Source organism: Schistocerca gregaria, chromosome 3, assembly GCF_023897955.1.
Source record: "Schistocerca gregaria isolate iqSchGreg1 chromosome 3, iqSchGreg1.2, whole genome shotgun sequence".
NCBI lineage: Eukaryota > Metazoa > Arthropoda > Insecta > Orthoptera > Acrididae > Schistocerca > Schistocerca gregaria.
Window position 1 is genome coordinate 767214722 of NC_064922.1, and position 19414 is coordinate 767234135.

Sequence of the window (19414 nt, forward strand, 5' to 3'; positions counted from 1 at the left end):
AAATAAATAAAACAAAATGAACTATAAGCTTTACTCTACATCTGGAAATTTATTATGTAGTCGCGAATGTTCTGGCAGTCTTAGACATAAGCATACATACTTGGACATCCGACATTCACTAGTAGGGGAACCACCAGTGGATTCGTTCCCACGTTACAGAGTTGGAACACTTGCCAGTTCCTGTAGAGAATTACATGAATGATTTGTAATAATGGCGAACGTCCCCCATACTATAACGCACGCATTCTCATTCACACGCACCCTAACACACAATACACATATTTACTTAGAATTCTTGAAATTATTATTATAGAAAAGTTACAGAGGTTTCCTGAAACTAAAACTTCCCAAATTTATATATGAACACTGAAAGTGTTATCAAATCATCGTATCATCGTACATAGTCACTGAAGGTGAACTATTACATCACTATATTTATTTAAATTCTTGACAGTCGGAAAATTACGTTTTTTTTAACTTTACTAACTTCCAAAATACAAGTATTTTTTTATCTCAGACTTAGACATATTGTTTGTATTCACAACAGAAGGATGTACATCAAATATGACGTTCCTCAGTTTACTCCTTTATTAGTTGTTAATATTTTTAGTTTCGTATAATGTAAGTGGCCTGCCAGCGCTACTCCACTGCTTTCACACGCGCAGCTGCAACAGATGGTCGTGACGTCAGTCTGCAGGACACAATTCGTCTGTTACTGACAGTATAATACTCCACCAGCTTACATTGCAGCCCACATACATTCTGAAGTAAAGCTTTTAATAGACAAATGGGCAATCTCCCACTAGTTCCAACGCCACAGTATGCATATATTTCTATCTCCAATGGTTTCGCTCTATGGTTGACAGATACAGGTATCGAAATGTGAAGGACTATTTCTGCCAAGTCAAGGTTCGTAACGCATCTAAGAGGTGCTCTGATTTTCTTGGTTGTGTTCATTCCGAGTAGATTGTGATACTGTTTCTGAGACGTAGCTACAAGTAATTTTTAATATGCTCAAGAGTTTTCGGTAGTGAAATTTACATAAAGACGTATATTTTTGAATTTTGAACCTAAAAAAACTATCAAATAAGTATATCCGCTCTCTGTACTTAAGACCCTGACAAATTCTTTCGTTAGAGCAGCTTTTAAGCTGCTGATGAAGCTTAATTTCGAAAAGTATGCGTTTATTGATTGGAGGAAATAATTTAGTATGGAACCGCCATGCTAGCTGTGACACAGGTGTCTCCTGACAATTCTCTTGCCAGATACTATTTCTTTAGCACCTGCAGTCTCCATTGCAGTCAGCATTGATGGATACTCTAGCTTAGAAACAAAAATGCTCCTGATAATGATTACTGTTTAAAATCAAAAATAATTTTATCATTTAGAATTTGGAGTTCCACCACGCCCTAAAATCTATTACCATTTTGAAAGCTTATCCTTTGTGAATTCTTGTAATTCTTTCCTCTTCTGACAGATGATCACCAGCATTTACTTAGTGTTCTACGAATCTAACAATGGCTCTTATCTTCATTATTGTGCAGAAGATACGAATATTTATGTTATGTGTGAAATATCTAGATTTTCAATAATCAAAATGAATTAATTAAAAAGTAATTAAGTGCTTAATATTCAATTAAGCTGAAATGTCGTGTTATGATCGTACTATAAAGCATTAACGAGCATCAGAAATAACATTAGCAGCAAAGCTGTCATCAACATTTTGGCCTATGTGAGAAAGGAAGTGATGGAATTCTGCTGCCTAGGAAGCAAATATTCATACTCTTACGTGGGATAAAGCATGGTAGACATAAGAAGCAGTCTAGCTTAGTCAAAAGATATGTTTTCACTAAAACAAGTCAACTAGCAATAAACGAAGGTCTTAACTCGAGAAAGAAATATCTGAGATTTCACTGGCGTATGCAAATGAATCATGGACTATGAGAAAACCAGGTCGAAGAGATTCGAAACGTTTGACATGTGCTGTTTCAGAACCATGCTGAAAACAAAGTTGAGTACAGTAAGGTGCCAACATGCCCGCAGCTTCATTACTCTGTTGCCATTTTGATCTGTATCGACTGAACCCTATCGAGATGTCTATCTCTCCCCTCAGACTCAGATATGAGATGAAAAGCTATTGCACAGCGGAAACGTCGAAAAATTAATGGCCCTAACCAATGTGTCCACAACATGGTCCTTACATAGCTTTCCGGGCGGTAAGGAGCACCGGTCTCCGGCACGAATCCGCCCGGTGGATTTGTGTCGAGGTCCGGTGAACCAGCCCGTCTGTGGATGGTTTTCAGGCGGTTTTCAATCTGCCTCGGTGAATGCGGGCTGGTTCCCCATATTCCGCCTCAGTTACACTATGTCGGCGATTGCTGCACAAACAAGTTATCCACGTACGTGTACACCACCATTACACCACCACGCAAGCACAGGGGTTACACTCGTCTGGTGTGAGACCTTCCAATACAGTACAATGGTCCTTACAAAACTAATTTAAATAATGGGTTATTAGCTTCATCTAGCTACGGAAATTAAAGAGTGGTCTTAGTTAACCAATTTTATTGTAACCATAAACGAGAGCAAGAACAAACTTGTTTTGATAAAAGCAAACAATCATAGGACAGGCAAGACAGACTCGTTAAACAAACTCAATTAGACATAACTGTAGCATAACAAAGCCAGCTTAAAATGGATGGGTAAATCGGTTGGGATCATCGGTGAACTGTATACGGGAGAGACTTCAACAGCAACTGGATCTGTGAGGATAGTAACTTCAACGATAATGTTTTGCACGGTTTTCGTCTGAAAATGGGTAGGATTACAAGTTTCAGAGGATGCAGATTCGTAGTAGTATTCTAATCATAAGCCGATGAACCATATATACAACTTTCTGGCTTTCTACTAAAACCAATTCTAAGGAATAAAACGGTTGTAAATTTTTTATCAAATTGAAAAAAGTATACATGAGAAATATAATTTCTCTAATGGTTAACTTGCCGATATCATGATTAATACTGACTACCAGAAAGAAAACTAAACCACACGTTTCTACAGCATAGCACTTTTGTTATCGCAGTCTGTTTTAAGACAGAATCTATGCAGTTTGTTTCAAAAGAAGTATACAGTGTATTTCAGAAGTGATGGTCGATAATTCACACATGGAAAGCACCGACCAAAAGTAGCTAAAGACTTCCAGTAAACATTGATCCATAAATCAACCGTTGTCGAGATAGAACACATGTTCTGTTGCGGTTCATCGTTGTCCAGGAAGACATGCATATCTAAACGTCAAAGTAGGTGTTCAAAAGTGTTGTCCGTGCGTCTGAATGCAACACTGAGCTTTTCTCTTAAATGAGTTACGAATCCTCTCAGACAGTCCTGGGGAATCCTGTAAATGCTGGAAGGTAGCTTCAACCTGCGAGCGTAATTGCTGAAGAGAGTTAACCTCGGTACTGCAGACCAGACCTTTGACTGACCACACACACAGGAATCCATGGGATTTAGACCCGGAAACCTTGGATGCCATGGCACAGGCCCTCCTCTACCTATCCAATGTTGACTATACGTCCGAGTTAGTAGCCGGCGAACTCACAAATGAAAATATGCTGGAGCACCGTCATGCATGAAACCACATGTTCAGGCGTTGGTTCAGTGGGACATCATCCTGTAGAGCTGGAAGTACAGTCCATAGAAACCGCATATACTGCGTCCGGTTAGTGTCCATTGTAAGATGAGTTGTCCAATTATGCAGTCTCCGATCAGTCCTGCACAGAATTTCGACGAATGACGCTGCTGATGTAGTGATACGTGTTTTGCCTCACTACTGACATCGACCCAAATGTGACAGTTATGATAGTCAGAAGTACATCCAGCCTCATCCGTGAACAGAATACTGCTCACAAACATGGAATTCAGGACTATTCTTGCACCTATTGGCAAAAGTTCTCCCTAGAAGTGAAGTCTGCATTGATGAGGGCTTTCACTCGCTGGAGATGATACGGATAGAGTACTTGCCGATGTAAAATCCGCCGTACAGTGCTATGACTCAGGACACGCTCTTGGATAGTAATCCTCCTGATTGAAGTTCTCGAGCGTTCGTGTACAATGCGTAACACCCTTTCCTCAACATCTGGTGTTATGAGTTTGGGTCGACCTTCTAGTACTGTTTGAAGCTCCCGGTTTCTCTAAGGCGCTGATGTAACCGGCTAAATGTACGTCTTTCGGGCTACCAGCAGGGAGGACATGTTTCTTCATACAATCGTGCACCATCAAGGGCACTGCCATTAGCTTTGCCGTACATGAAGTGCATGTCAGCGTACTCTTCATTGGTGTAACCTCTGACCATGGTGCCTTCAGTTCGTAACTGATTTTTAGCCCGGCACGGCACAGCGGACTAAGCGGGAAAGGCAAGTAGCTGCGCTTGCATAAACAGACAGTCCATCCCAAACCTTGAGATACCAACCAACATACCGCGGTACCCGGGGGCGTTTACAGTTGGTTCCCAACTCGAATTAATTCGATCCCTCGGCAACGGTTGATTTGCGGACCCATGTTTATTGGAGGTTTTTAGCTACTTTTGGAATGTATTTTCCGTGTGTGAATTATTGACCTACATTTCTGAAACACCCTGTATAGCCTACATCTGTCTGAACGGTTTTTATTTTGCAAAAATTTGATATAAATCGTTCGAGAACTTTTCGAGATTTTTGCTAACATCATTTGCCTATTTTATATACATATATATCCGTCCAGTTTTGTTAAAGTATCGTGTGAAAAGTAAATATGCAAAGACGTTTTCGAGATTTTTTGTAACATTTCCTCTTCATTTAAAAAATTTGTATTCTCTGTCCGTCCGATCGTCAATTAACCATACAAAAATCAGAAGTAAATCGGTCAAGAACTTTTCGAGAATTTAGGTAACAACGTTGAACTAAAATTTGAAGCAAATCAGTCAAGAACTTCCCGCAATTTTTGGTAAAGATCTTCCCCACTAATATAGTTTATGCACCACATATATTTTAAAAAAAGTGTGTAACCTATGTCTGTCCGAACATTTGTTAAAGTACAAGGAATCTGAAGTCTGTCGATCAAGAACTATTCGAGATTTTCGGTAACAATGTGAACCTACTACATGTCTTCATATAATAGTATAGATGCGTAATTTTTTCTTGTCTACACTAGCAGCTTCGTTCCCGAAAAATTCAATAACAATTTTGGTTCACATACTGTCGAAAAAATGGCGTCTGGTCCGTGGCACAATGAAAGAGAAATTCTTATTAATATTACTAAAGTGTTTTGCATTTTGGATGTTTTATGCTTTCCTATTTCTTACCATTTTATGGTTACATATTTACGCTTTCTCGACGCAGGCAGTGTATACGAGGTAAAACGCCATTTTACATATTTTTACAACAGTTATTACACAATTACTAACATTATCTTTGAAAAACAGCCCAATGATTTTTAGTTTCCTGGGCATCTGTGCAGTTACAACGTTCTGCTGCTGAAACACTAAGGTGCTTCTGTGTTACGGATTGCAGAAATACTAACCTTGTTTTGAGGAAGTACAACATCTCAGGTCAAAACACTACTTCCTGCAACACAAATCAGCTCAAGCAGCGACAGAAGATACGGAAAAATTTAACACTATTCCTGCTGCAGCTACACTAAACATATCGTACAGTCAGCATTACACATTCTGACCTGTGTCATTGGCTTTTGCCAGACAGGCGTGAAAATGAACTGCTCACTCGGTACCATCTTATAGAGATTACGTTTTCCAGCTGAGATACAGTGTGACACATCAAGTAAGGCTTTCTTGTTGGCATTTTTTATTGGCAGAATTTTATCGCACGAGGGAGGGAAAACCGTTATGTTACCTAGCGACAGATACCTTTTCCCATCACCTGCAAAACGACATACCGACATCGTCTGCAACAGCGTATTATGCGTATTATGCTATTGTTACTCAGGGCTGCACTCACATATCGATAGGATGATGGATGGTGAGTAAGGCCAATTCACACAGAAATGGCGGGTCACGGATGCCTGGCGGCAGCTGGTCAGGGATGTGACACGGACGAGACCTGAGCAATTCTCACTGAAGCGGCAGCGTCACAGAGGCATGGCATGCCCGTGCTACGAATTACGGATGGTGGCTATCGCTGAAACCACCATTTCTCGGTTATATACGCTGTTTTCCACACCAGTTTAACCTGACTGTTAAAATCGTTCAGAATATCCTGTTTCTGATGTAACCAGTGTTCGGTTGTGTATTGCTATTGCTTCCTGCAATAAACGTAGAAACTGAAGGAAGACGGAAAAATTTTGACTCTCTCAGTTTCAAAATATTAAAGTAACTAGGCATCTAATGGCAAAATATATCCAACGTTTGCTGCCCGTCTCGAGTGAGAAAAGTGATAAAAGATTGAATACTACAAAAAACCACCAGTGTTCTCCTACTGATCCAAAGTTTTTGAAACTCTTCTCCAAAAGCGTACTGTACTCGGGGATAACACCACTATTTAGGCATTATGAATAGTCAGTGCTGGAGCTTGAAAACTGCGGTTGGAAAACTGTTTTTTTTTTCGTATTAATTTGTCCGTTTTCAAGGGCTACAACCAGATAAAGGCATATTATGTAGACACAACCACCAGATCAGTTAGGACTGAATTGTCGTTAAGTTTTTGATTTATTACTGTTACCATAATTTCCTTTCACGTATTATTTCACAGAAATGGCAAACAAATTTTTAACGTTTTAAAGCAAATGGGGCATTGTACTTCATTGCTACGCAACTTTGTGAAAATGTTTCCAAACTAGAGTTTGTGTCATTCCGCAACGCAACGACAGCGAGTTACTACCTTATAGACCAGTTGCGGGCAAGTATTGATGCACACTGCGCGTATACGCATACCTTAACCCATGTCGCATGGCCAGTGGCGCAGCTCGAAGGAGGCATGGTGATCTATCATGCCGCGGGCGCCACTTGCAGACGGACGCCAAATGGACTTTAAGGCAAACAACGGTTTCCGGAAAGTATGTTATTGTTAGAGTAATATCTATATGTCACCTACTTGTACGTGTGTTTGGAGAGAGAGGCGGAGGGGGGGGGGGAGGGGGGGCGGGGGCGCCAAGAAAGTGTTATCCTCCGGGCACCTAGGGGAGGGGGTGCCAAGGAAGTGTTATCCACTAGGAGCGTATGAGAGGGCGGAGGGAGCGGAGAGGGCCAATAAAGTGTCGTGCCCATGGCGCCGGTTATGTTTGCTACATCACAGTGCACGTACCATGTGTTTGTTGCTCGTTACTGTCGGCGTTGTTACTAAAATAGCACTGACCGCTGTTCCTATTTTCTATAACAACGCAATATTTCAAACTAATTCGGATTTCACAATTATAGTTACTCCTATTTTGAAAAAGATTTATTTAAAAAGAAAAGTTTTAGCGCTGCTGCTTTGGTTAATTGATCTTTCCGTTGTTTTACTCCTCTATTAGTAAAAAATTTAAAAAAATACATTTTATAAACGAGACCAAACAAATACCAAAAAATACAGGTTTTCAGAAGTAAAATGCCGGTATCGGTTTTAACTTGTCGGTTTTTGCCGTCCCTGCTACTAATGGATCAGCATATGTCGTCCTAATCAGACAAAGGTATTGGAGCACTGGATCTTTTGTAACCTGTGAATGTTCAGCAGCGAATAAGATATGGAGAAGATCCGTTATGGTTGAAGAAACGGAAGAATCACAGTACATTCGATGCAGTGAAAAAATTGGAAACCTATCCCGAACGTTTCCAGCATTTTTACAGAATGTCTCAAAAGTGTTTCCATATTAGGTTAGACAAAGTGAAGGAAAGTGCTGAGAGAAAAGTAACAAAGCTCTAACGCTATGATCATAAATTATATTTTTCGAATGATTTTCATTTGAATGTAAACATAAATATTACTGATTTTATGGGAGATGTTCAGAACATTACGACCCTTTTCCGAAGTCTGATCATCCTCAAGTATTTAGACGAGAAATTCCTCGTTATAGATCATAGTTTCCTACTATATGACAGCGATCCTTCCACCCAGAAAACTGGATTACAGCCGTTGCCAACGCCAACAACAATGAATTCCTACGGTGCGAAATGGAACCAGTGGATTTCAGGGTTCTTAGAGCACTAGGCCAAGGGCTGCACAGAGGATCATTCAAAATAACTGTGTATTTCAGACTTCACATTTCATTTGACAACTCTACTATACGAAGGGAAAGGAAAAGTCTTACCATCCAGCAACCGTGGATATGTGGAAGCACTGCAAAGATGGGAAAACTGTCAGGTTAAACTGGTGTGGAAAACAGCGTATATAACCGAGAAATGGTGGTTTCAGCGATAACCACCATCCCTAATTCGTAGCACGGGCATGTCATGCCTCTGTGACGCCGCCGCTTCAGTGAGAATTGCTCAGGTCTCGTCCGTGTCACATCCCTGACCAGCTGCCGCCTGGCATCCGTGACCCTCCATTTCTGTGTGAATTGGCCTTACTCACCATCCATCATCCTATCAATATGTGAGTGCAGCCCTGAGTAACAATAGCATAATACGCATAATACGCTGTTGCAGACGATGTTGGTATGTCGTTTTACAAAGAGGAGAATTTTCTTCAATGCGACTGCTTACGCGTAAGTGTTGTTATATTCACCGTGGCCAACTTTAACGACTCGGTAATTGCAGCTATATTCCTTTCCCTGTCCGTTTTCGTTCCTGCGGGTGTCATATTTGAATTGTTTCGGGTGTTGCTCTTAAAGAGATTCTGAATAATTAGGATTTCCCCTGGTTGCGTCGGAGATGAAACTCAGCGCAAGACCGGTAGACGGTCTGCCACCCTGAGAGAATCGCACCCACTTCCCACTCCTTAGCAATTCCTTTACGAGATGACTCCGAGTCATCCACAGTTGGGATACAGGTCCTCCTCCGCCTTCAGATCCATTGGCTGTCTTTGCCTGTAACTTAGCAAGGTTCATTCATAAAGGTGCTACCAGTACCAGGTCCTTCTGCATATCTATGCTAGCTTGTGACCGACTACCCAAAAGGGTACAGAATGGCGGAGGTCAATACGTACCGTCCAAAAAAATGCGGTAATGACGATCGGTAGGAGAGGAGGCCTACTAAAGAAAGTGCCCACACCGGACGAGTGGCGATGAATGGAAAACAAGGGAAACCTGTATTTTGAGGAAGAGGATATTTGGTTTCATTAATTTTTGTAAATTTGTGGGAAGATCTTATGGGACGAAACTGTCGAGGTCATCTGTCCCTAAGTTTACACACTACTGAAACTAACTTAAACTAACTTAAGCTATGGACAACACACACACCCATGCCCGAGGGAGGACTCGAACCTCCGAGGGAGGAGCCACGTGGACCGTGACAAGACGCCCTAGACAGCGCGGCTACCCGGCGCGGCTTTTATTTATTTATCTGACTTCGTTAGACTAGGGTCTCTAGTTCTCTCTCCTATATGACTGTAGAGCTTTGCTGATACAGTATTTTATACACCAGAAATGACAATAATTTTAATATCATTATCAGTAATAAAATAATATTAATAGAATTAAAAATGTTATGAGTGTACCTAATACTGTTGCTACCAATACAATCAATAATAATAATAATTATAATAATGGTGGCGTTGTAAAAGGTACAAAATGTGATAATAGATGGACAGAAGTGATATTATTTTCTGATATAGAGAGTTTAGAGGGAGAGACATTTAGGTAAACTGTATGAGATAACGGCTTTGGGAAATGAGGAAGCTCTGGTTGGAACGAGGAACTTAGTTAGAATGGAGTAAAGAGTGCGTTCTGGACCAACTTGCTCCGCAAATCAGCACCTTTGCACCAGGCCAGGGTGGTCCGTTCTGGGCTTGGGTGTACTTAAGTAATGGCAATTACATTTAGACCTAACAACTGACTGAAAAAAAAAACATTTTTGTGATCATTTTCTGCTTAATTTATAACTCGTCTTGAATAATTCCAAATAATTCGCTCCTTCTTTTTTCAGGGTCTCTGACGCTTTAAGCAATGTGAGTGGCAGCCTGACGTACGTCCCGTATTTCATTCTGAGTGTTCGTAAAGGGCTAATCGCTGCTTCGAAATTATTTCATTTGCTAAACCGGCAATCAAAGATAGCAGATCCTCGGGTCGCTGCAGAAGATACATGGGTGAGTAAAATATAATATTCGAGTACATTTATGCCGCGAAAATCGCTTGTGGCCGATGATACGAGTACTGTTTGACGGCGAAATGATTATTATTATCAGCCCAAAAGGAGTTGTTATATCACACTTTAATTGACACGTATAAATTTGTACCAAAGTTACAGAAAACTGAAAGTATTTTCTACAAAATACCATTTTACAACTCCTGTGAAAACTCACAAAATTATGTTAATTATCATTGATTAATTGTGTTATGCCTTGCATCCAAATGCTTTGCAGACTCGTGAATCAGTATTAATGGCTGTGACAAATAAGTCGTTTGTCGACTGTCAGTGAGAATCGGATTCAAGTTCTAGTCTGCTACCACATTCCTCTAACCTTCTGAGTTTTGTAGAGGCCCTGCCTTCAAGAACAGCTAGATGTCATTAGAGTCCCTGCCCCGCACATAAATTAAATATGTCAAGAAATATCATAATTATGAAATACTAATATGATAAACACTATACAAAACCATTTATAAAACAAATAGATAAATCTTTTGTAGGATAAGCATTGTGCATTACTACATCAGACTTGAATAACATACCCACAGGACCCGACAAAATGAGTACTATCGTTAAAGATCTGGTCTTGCTTCTGCTATGCCACGAGGAGCGTTCAGTAAGTAATGCAACGCTTTTCATCTCAGCCAGTATCGATTGCAATAATGCGGTATTTATTGCGGGACGTCGTAGAATATTCCCGCTTCACCCCCTAGAATGAACTTCCGATAGGTAGCCTTCAAAATCGCATCTGTAACAGAGGTGCGTTCCAAAGCAGAGGGCTTTCACTGAATTCTCTTTCGCGTAAAACGAGAGCATCGCAAATAATTGTAGGTGCTTGCAGAATGTCTGCAGAGACATAGTACGGCCTATGCGGTTGCAGTCTTTCTCGGCGTATTCCACTGATGAATTCTTCTCGGGTTATCAGCCGAGTGATGGCGTCGTCTTGTCGCAACATTTCTATGAGATTCGTACCCATCATCTTCTATCGAAGTGTCGGGATGCTTTCTCGCTCTCATCTAATACTTTCCCCTCTTTGGGGAAGCGTGTGGGGGAGTTTGCAGCCTTGCGGCTTTTCCTCGTCTGTGTACTCGTGTGTGTGAATTTATGTGTGATTTATTAGTGTCTGTGAAATGTGATGAATGGTCGGTATGTGTCTGGTACTTGGCTGAGGTTGGCGAGCTCTCGTAGAAAGCCCTTGCCAGATCTTGGAATCTTTCTTTGAGGAGTGGGAATTCGGCAGCGGCGTGCAGATAATCAGAGGGGAATCTAAGGGATAGGTGCACTACCCTCCTGAGCACGCGGTTTTGCAGCCTCTGAAGTTTGTCCAGATGCTGCTTTGTCACGTATCACCAGGCAGGGCATGCATATTCCATTACTGGCCGCATCATGGCCTGGTACACATTTACTCCCACTGGGCATGGAAGGGAGCTGGTTGAGTTCAGGATTGGGTATAGGATGGACATTCTGGCACAGACCTTCCTGTGGACCTCGTCCATGTGGGTTTTCGACTTAAGACTACAGTCCAAGGTCACGCCAAGGTAATTGGCGGTTCTGCGCCAGGAGAGATGGGTTCCGTTTAGGTAAAGATGAAGCGAGAGGGGTTGAGGAGGTTCGCGCCTTCCGAGCCTGAGGGTAATCAGCATAGCTTCCGTCTTTTGAGAGATGATGGTGATGCGCCAGCGACGGGCCCAAGTTTCCGTGTCGTCTAAAACCCTTTGTAGCCTACGGATGACCAAGTCCATGTTCGCATTTCTCGTTTAGAAGACTGTGTCGTCTGCGTACTGTGCAATGTGCACCAGGGGGCCGTTAGTGTGTCCGCAGTGTACAGTCTGTACGAAACGGGCCCCAAGACTGATCCCAGTGGCACCCCAGCACGAATACGCCTCTTGGTGGAGGTGGCAGTTTCTACTTTGACTGAGAAAGTTCTATTCGTGAGATAGCTTTTGATCAGCTTAACTTTGCTCCTGGAAAACAGTGGAGCTCTGTACCATGCTGAGTCAAAGGCTTTGGCTACATCTAGTAGCACTATCCCGCAGGAGCCTCTGTGGTTGAAGCCCTCTGTGGCTGCTTCAACCACTCTCATGTTCTGCTGTGGGGCAGGGTGGTTCTGCCGGATACCGAATTGGAAATCCGGCAGCAGTCGATCTCTAGTAACATGTTCCTGTATGGGTCTTAGTAGGAGTCGCTCATAGATCTTGCTGAGAGTTGGCAAGAGAATAATCGGCCTGTAGTGCTGCGGTAATATATGGTCTTTGCCTTGTTTGTGTATCGCGACCACTTCCGCATGTTTCCAGCAAGCTGGGAACTCGCGGGATCGAGTAATCTCGTTGAGGACGTTCGCGTGGTGTGTGATAGACGTGGGTGGGAGATTTTTGACTAACTGATTCGTGACACTGTCGTGTCTTGGCGCCTTCTTTGTGAGGAGGGACCTAATTAATTTTGCCACGTCCTCGGGGGCGAAAAGTGTGGGTTCGTCCTCTGGGTCCTCTTCAGCATTGAGTAAGACAGCCAGCTGACGACTGACTATCTCTTCATGCTCTTCATCCTGGGGTTCTGCCGCTTAAAACCGCTTCTCGAAGCAGTCGGAAAGGGCGTTGGTCTTCTCAGCATCGCTGTAGACCAGACCCCGCTCGCAGTGCAATGGCAGAATCTTAGCACGTCTTTTTATGAACTGTTTGGTTGTTTGCCGTGGTGTGTGATCGTCTACTTTGAGAGCTGTGAGGCGGTTTTGCCATTGCTGGTTTCAGTGCTCATTGAGCGCTACCTTCAGTTCACTCTGTAGACGACTGAGCAGCCTCCTGGTGGGCTGATTTCTGCTGATCTTCCACTCTTTTGCTACTCTGTTCTTATGTCGAATTTAGCTAGCAAGTGTTCCGGGAGATGCATTTGCGGCGGTGGGCCATCCCTTTGTGGGGGGGGGGGGGGGGGGTGGCATCTTCCGCTGCTTGCAAGATGGTGCCTGTTAAGTCTTGTAGCGCTTGTTTTACTGCTTCAGCAGAAGGTGGCGGAGCACGAGCGATATCAGAAGCGACAGTTTCTCGATATCGCTCCCAGCTGTACGTTTGTAAAACGTCTGGTACCGTGGGAGTGCTACCCATTCTCCCACATCGACCTCTAAAATCACTGGGTTGTGTCGGAGGACATCCTGTTGATTGTCGTTGCTCCTAGTAAGAGCTACAGGTATATCTAACACGTCGGGCTTGCCTCCATTTTTTTGGAAAATGTGTGAGCTTGACCGGACCCCATGTTTCGAAGTGGTGGATGCGCGCTAGTTGTTGCAGTGTGGCGCCTGTTCTGGAGATTACGTCGGGATGCTGCTGCTGCTGCTTCGCACTTGAATTCCTCTTCTTGAGGATGGTAAGGAGGTGTTTGTTGTCGTTAGACATTTACTCCACTTAGATGGGTTGAAGTTTGCTGGGACGTTTAGGAATAACTGGGACAGTAGTGCGTTGTGGTACTAATGATTTCCGGTCAGGGACAGGTGGTAGGTCACGTGAATTAATAGTTATGCGTCGACTAGGCGCCTTTACGTTACTGGCCCTGTCGACGCCTGGGACTGACAGAGCGAATATTTGATGATGGCGATGATGATGTGATGGGTGTCGGGCGCAGTGAGGAGGAGAGTCTTTTAAGTCCTCCTTCCGTCAGGGTACCTCTTTTTATCCTTCCTCTTCTTCTTCTTCTTCTTCTATGTGTCTGCTTGTGACACTTTAGGTTCTGTCACATCCTCCCAGTTGGCGGCTTCGGCTTCTTCGGTGGTCTTCGCCCCTTGTTCTTGGCTTTCGTTCTCTTCCTGTTGTTCTATTGAGGCAAAGAGAACTTCCCACTCGACAGGCGTGAGAGGAGGGCGGGCGTTGTAGGACCTGAGAGTGTCCAAGTGAATGGACACTACCTTCTGCAGCTGCGTCTTGGAGAGGGGGCAAGGGACCTCCTCCATGATGACTTGGGTTGCCTTGTTCTTCGCAGCGACGATTTCTGTGCGGCTGCGTCTTGTGTTTCCACCCTCGTGGCTTCCTGTATTACTACAGGATCCAAGGGGGCGGCAGTCTGCGTGTCAGCATCCTGCTTCTGTGCTGGGTGGGGCTGGCTGGCCAGTGCATCACGGAGACTGTGCACCAGCAGCCGAGCCTCGGCTAGCTCAGCTTGTAGTGTTGCCCTCTCTTCCACCATTGCGGCTTTGAGGGCAGCAATTTCTTCATCGGCGGCGGCGCGGACCCTGGCGCACGCCTCGCTAACTGCGTCTGGTAGGACAGCCACGTCATCGGCCACCATGGATCCGCCAAAGGAGGGGGGTGGCGAGGACGCAACGGCCTCGGCTGTATCCACGTTCTTGGTGGCCTTGTGTCTCCTTCTAGCTTTATCACCGCGACTCCAGTTCTTGATGTAGCTGCAGCCGCGGTAATTCGCCGCATGAACGCCGCCACAATTGGTGCAGCAGCGTGTGGCGTCTTTCTTCGTGCAGTGGCGCGAATCGTGTGCTTGCGCACACCGAAGGCACGCCACTGCATTACGACAGTACTTGGCAACATGGCCAAGTTTATGGCAGCGAAAGCACTGCTCCTTCCGCTCCGCCGTCTTCTTGCGTTTCCCGTCTTCTGATGTGCCGAGCACGAGGCCCAGCAATTGCAGCACGGAAGCAGCTTTGCCTCCCTTTCCGCGTCGTCCATACATGCTGGGGAGCTAGCGCTTAACTTGCAGCGATCAGCTGACCTCCGCAGCCTGAGCGGGAATGACGTCGGGATGCTGCTGCTGCTCTCATCTATTACTTTCCCCTCTTTGAGGAAGTGTGAAGGAGAGTTCGTAGCCTTGCGGCTTTTACTCCCCTGTGTACTTGCGTGTGTGTTTATGTCTGTAATTTTTGGTGTCTGTGAAATGTGATGATTGTTCGGTGTGTGTCTGGTACTTGCTGAGGTTTGGCGAGATAATTGTGGTTATTTCGGTAGGAGCAGGATTTGGGAAAGGATATTGAGATTTTCTCTTCGCCTTAGTCGTCGAAGATCGTCATGGGGCGATTGTGCTTAACGCGGGACATGTCATACCGACCTAGGGTCGGAGGCGTTTCCTGACCTGGAAGAACCTTCATAGAAGGCCCTTGCCAGGTCTTGAAAACGCTCTTTCAGGAGTGGGATTTCAGCAGCGGCATGCAAATCGTCAATGGGGAATCCGAGAGGTAGACGCAGTGCCCTCCTGAGGGCGCGGTTCTGCAGCCTCTGGAGTTGGTCCAGGTGCTGCTTCGCCGCGTATCCCCAGACAGGACACGCATATTCCATGACTGGCCGGATCAGGGCCTGGTATACGTTCACTCCTACTGAGTAGGGAAGGGAGCTGGATGAGTTGAGGATTGGGTACAGGATGGACATTCTGGCGCAGACCTTCCTGTGGGCCTCGTCTATGTGGAGTTTCCACGTAAGGCGAGAGTCCAAGGTTACGCCAAGATACTTGGCGGTTCTGCGCCAGGAGAGATGGGTTCCGTTTAGGTAAAGATGAATCGAGAGGGGTTGAGGAGGTTCGCGCCTTCGGAGCCTACGGGTAATCAGCATAGCCCGCGTCTTTTCGGAGTTGATGGTGATTCGCCAGCGACGGGCCCAAGTTTCTGTGTCATCTAAAACCCTTTGTAGCCTACGGATGACTAGGTCCTTGTTCGCATTTCTTGTGTAGAAGGCTGTATCGTCAGCGTATTGTGTGGTGTGCACCAGGGGGGCCGTTGGTGTGTCCGCAGTGTACAGACTGTACAAAACGGGCCCCAGGACCGATCCCTCCGGCACCCCAGCACGAATACGCTTCTTGGTGGAGGTGGCTGTTTCTACTTTGACAGAGAAAGTTCTATTTGAGAGATAGCTTTTGATCTGCTTAACTATGCTCCCGTGGACCCTTGTGTGTACAGCTTGTAGAGTAGCCCTCTATGCTATACTGAGTCAAAGGCTTTGGCTACGTCTAGTAGCACTATCCAGCAGTAGTCTCTGTGGTTGAAGCCCCCTGTGGCTGCTTCAACCACTCTCATGACCTGTTGTGGGGCAGCGTGGTTCTGCCGGAACCCAAATTGGAAATCCGGCAGGAGTTGCTCTCTGGTAATATGTTCCTGTATGGGTCTTAGCAGGAGGCACTCGTAGATCTTGCTGAGAGTTGGCAAGAGGCTAATCGGCCTGTAGTGCTGCGGGAATAGAGGGTCTTTCCCTGGTTTGTGCATCGCGACCACTTCCGTGTGTTTCCAGCAAGCCGGGAACTCGCGGGTACAAGTAATCTCGTTAAAGACGTTCGCGAGGTGTTCGATCGCCGCGGATGGGAGGTTTTTGACCAACTGGTTGGTGACACTGTCATGTCGTGGCGCCTTTTTGAAGGGGAGAGACCTAATTACTTTTGCCGCGTCTTCAGGGGCAGAAACTGTGGGCTCATCTTCTGGGCCCTCCTCAGCATTGAGGAAGACAGCCAGTTGACGACTGACCACTCTTTCATGCTCATCATCCTGGGGTTCTGCCGCTTGGAACTGCCTCTCGAAAGTGTCCGTGAGGGCGTTGGCCTTTTCAGCATGGCTGTAGGCCAGACCCCGCTGGCCGTGCAGTGGCGGCATCCTAGCGCGTCTTTTTGTGAATTGTTTGGTTGCTTGCCAAAGTGTGTGGTCGTCTACTCTGAGGACTGTGAGGCGGTTTTGCCATTGCTGGTTTCTGTGCTCATTGAGCGCTACCTTCAACTCTCTCTGTAGACGATTGAGCAGCCTCCTTGTGGCCTGGTTTCTGGTTATCTTCCACTCTTTTTCCACTCTTTTCTTATGTCGAATTTGAGCTAGCAAGTGTTCCGGGAGCCGTATTTGCGGCGGCGGGCCATCCCTTTGTGGAGGGGTGGCTTCTTCTGCTGCCTGGAGGATGGTACCTGTTAGGTCTTGTAGCGCTTGTTCTACTGTTTCGGCAGTAGGTGGCAGAGCGCGAGCGATATCAGAGGCGACAGTTTCTCAGTATCGCTCCCAGTTTGTACGTTTGTAAGACGTCTGGTACCTTGGGAGTGCTACCCATTCTCCCGCTTCGACCTCTAGAATCACTGGGTTGTGGTCGGAGGCCATTCTGTTGATTGTCCTCGCGGTCACAAACCCCGTAATCCTCCTGGTGAGAGCTATGTCTAACACGTCGGGCCTGCCTCCATTTTTTGGAAAATGTGTGGGCTCGACTGGACCCCATGTTTTTTCGAAATGGTGGTTGCGCGCTAGTCGTTGCAATCTGGCGCCTGCTCTGGAGGTTACTCTAGAATTCCAATCAGGATGTTTGGCATTGAAGTCGCCCCCTATTACGAGTTTGCCTTCGATTTGCCCTAGACTAGCTATGTCTTCCTCATCTATCTGGTCTTGTGTGGGTCGGTAGATTGCAACGATTGTTAGGAGTCCAATGGCAGTGGCTACTTCCATCGCCACTGCTTCGATTTTATTGGTAGCTGGTAATAATACCTGCTGGTTGTGGGGGATCCCTCTTTTTATGTATATGGCCACTCCTCCACCTTGGGTTGGCCTGTCTTTGTGGTAGCTAACGTAGTTGGGAACTGTCGGTTTTGTTCCCGGTTTTAGGTGGGTTTCCCCCATCATCCATATGTCTATGGAGAACTCCTTCATGAGTTCTCTGAACTCGACCTCTTGGTTAAAATTGCCGTCTGCGTTAAAGACGCACACTGTCAGGCCTTGGATGTTTGGTCGTCTATCCATGATGGGGTTTTGAAACTACTGAAGAAGTCGCAGAGGGGAGCAACTGCTGGACTGCTGCCTGAAGGACAACGAGGATCTGTGTGTTCTACTTCTGGGCTTTCCTGCAATCCCTCATCATTTCCATGACGAGGTTCATAGTCTGCACCATAACGCCTAACACCTGACCGTGGGGGGGGACTGTGTGTGGGGTTCCCTAGAGCTTCCTCTGTCTTGGTGGACCTGGTCGTTGTTGTTGTGTGTGTCCCGGTGTTGTTCTTGTGACTATGATTGGTGTTGTGGTGACAGGGCCGCGCTTTCATGGTTTCTCGGGGGAGAAACTACTTCTGCATATGTTGCCCTGGGTGTGTCCGGTCTTGGTTTTACCCAGGCCTTGTCTCTGTGTGTTGTTGTATTTTGTTTTCTTGTGTGACTGGTTGGGATTGTCGTGTTTTGCTTACGTGTGTGGGGGGCGGCCTTTGCACCCATTGCTGCTGTGAGTGTCTTTTGTGGACCTCACAACCTTGGTAACCCGCTGTGTGGTTTTTGCCGCACAGCGCGCGCCTTATTTGTGGGTCCTTTCAGTAACTGAAGGAGATAAGGAAGGTGTGAGGCAATACGTTTCTACCAAGAATCGTACAAATAGATTTGTGGCACCATCGACGTCAAACCCTATTTCTGCAGTCATGATTAAAGAAGATGCCCAGGAAGAATTTCTCGTTGCTACTGCAGAGCTAGCAACAGCTTATAAAGTTGTCAAGCACCACCAATCCTTCAGCTCCCTTGACTGTACCGTAAAAATGAATGGCTTAGTCTATTCTGACTCCAAAGTCGCCGCAAAGCAGTCTGCAGCCAGGACCAAAGCTATAGCCATTGTTACAAATAAGTAGCTCTGGTCCAAATGCCGTTAAATGAATTTTTTGTAGGTTTTGGGTTAGGAACACTGCCGTACAGAGTTTTTCAGGGCCTTAACGATGGAATAGCTTTTAGGTGGCAGAATTCACTATAAACCGTTGAAAAGGGCTGTAGAAAATCGTGTTCTGCGGGTCCAAAGCCCGCTAAATGTCCAACGTTTCCAAACATGCCAAGTTCAACAGGCACGACGATCAGCGTGCTATGTCCAGATGCAAAGCACGCCAACTGACATCAGACTTACCAATCTAGATGTTCGAAGCTACGTTTCAGTTTGTTACGATTAGGAGGAATATTTTTCTTATTCAGAGTATGCGAATGGGTACTCAACAATGAAGCTCTCACTACCAATGCACTGTCGAAATATAAGCCGGCAAGCACATTTCACCTGATCAGCAGGGTGTTTGTTGACTTATTTGAGTATTTTGAAGAAAATGACTTTTTGCACAGTTTAAAGTCAGAAGATGGTACTAACAAAGTGGAAGTAATTGATCTAGTAGGAATTCTACAAGTCGCTCAGAGCCATTTTTGAGACCGAAGGCGACGGCTCCTTCCGGAAAAGGAAGATGCGTCGTGATCAGTGGAAGATAAAT

General features: G+C 45.3%; 1 protein-coding gene across 1 annotated transcript in view; it reads left to right on the top strand.

Annotated features, from left to right (window-relative positions):
- The window catches only part of LOC126354018 (ATP-dependent translocase ABCB1-like), a 242263-nt gene that overhangs the window by 193153 nt on the left and 29696 nt on the right, over positions 1-19414 (top strand). Inside the window, exon 19 of the mRNA XM_050003341.1 lies at positions 10049-10208. Coding sequence (XP_049859298.1) covers positions 10049-10208 — 160 coding nt within the window. The remainder of the gene's footprint in view (positions 1-10048; positions 10209-19414) is intronic.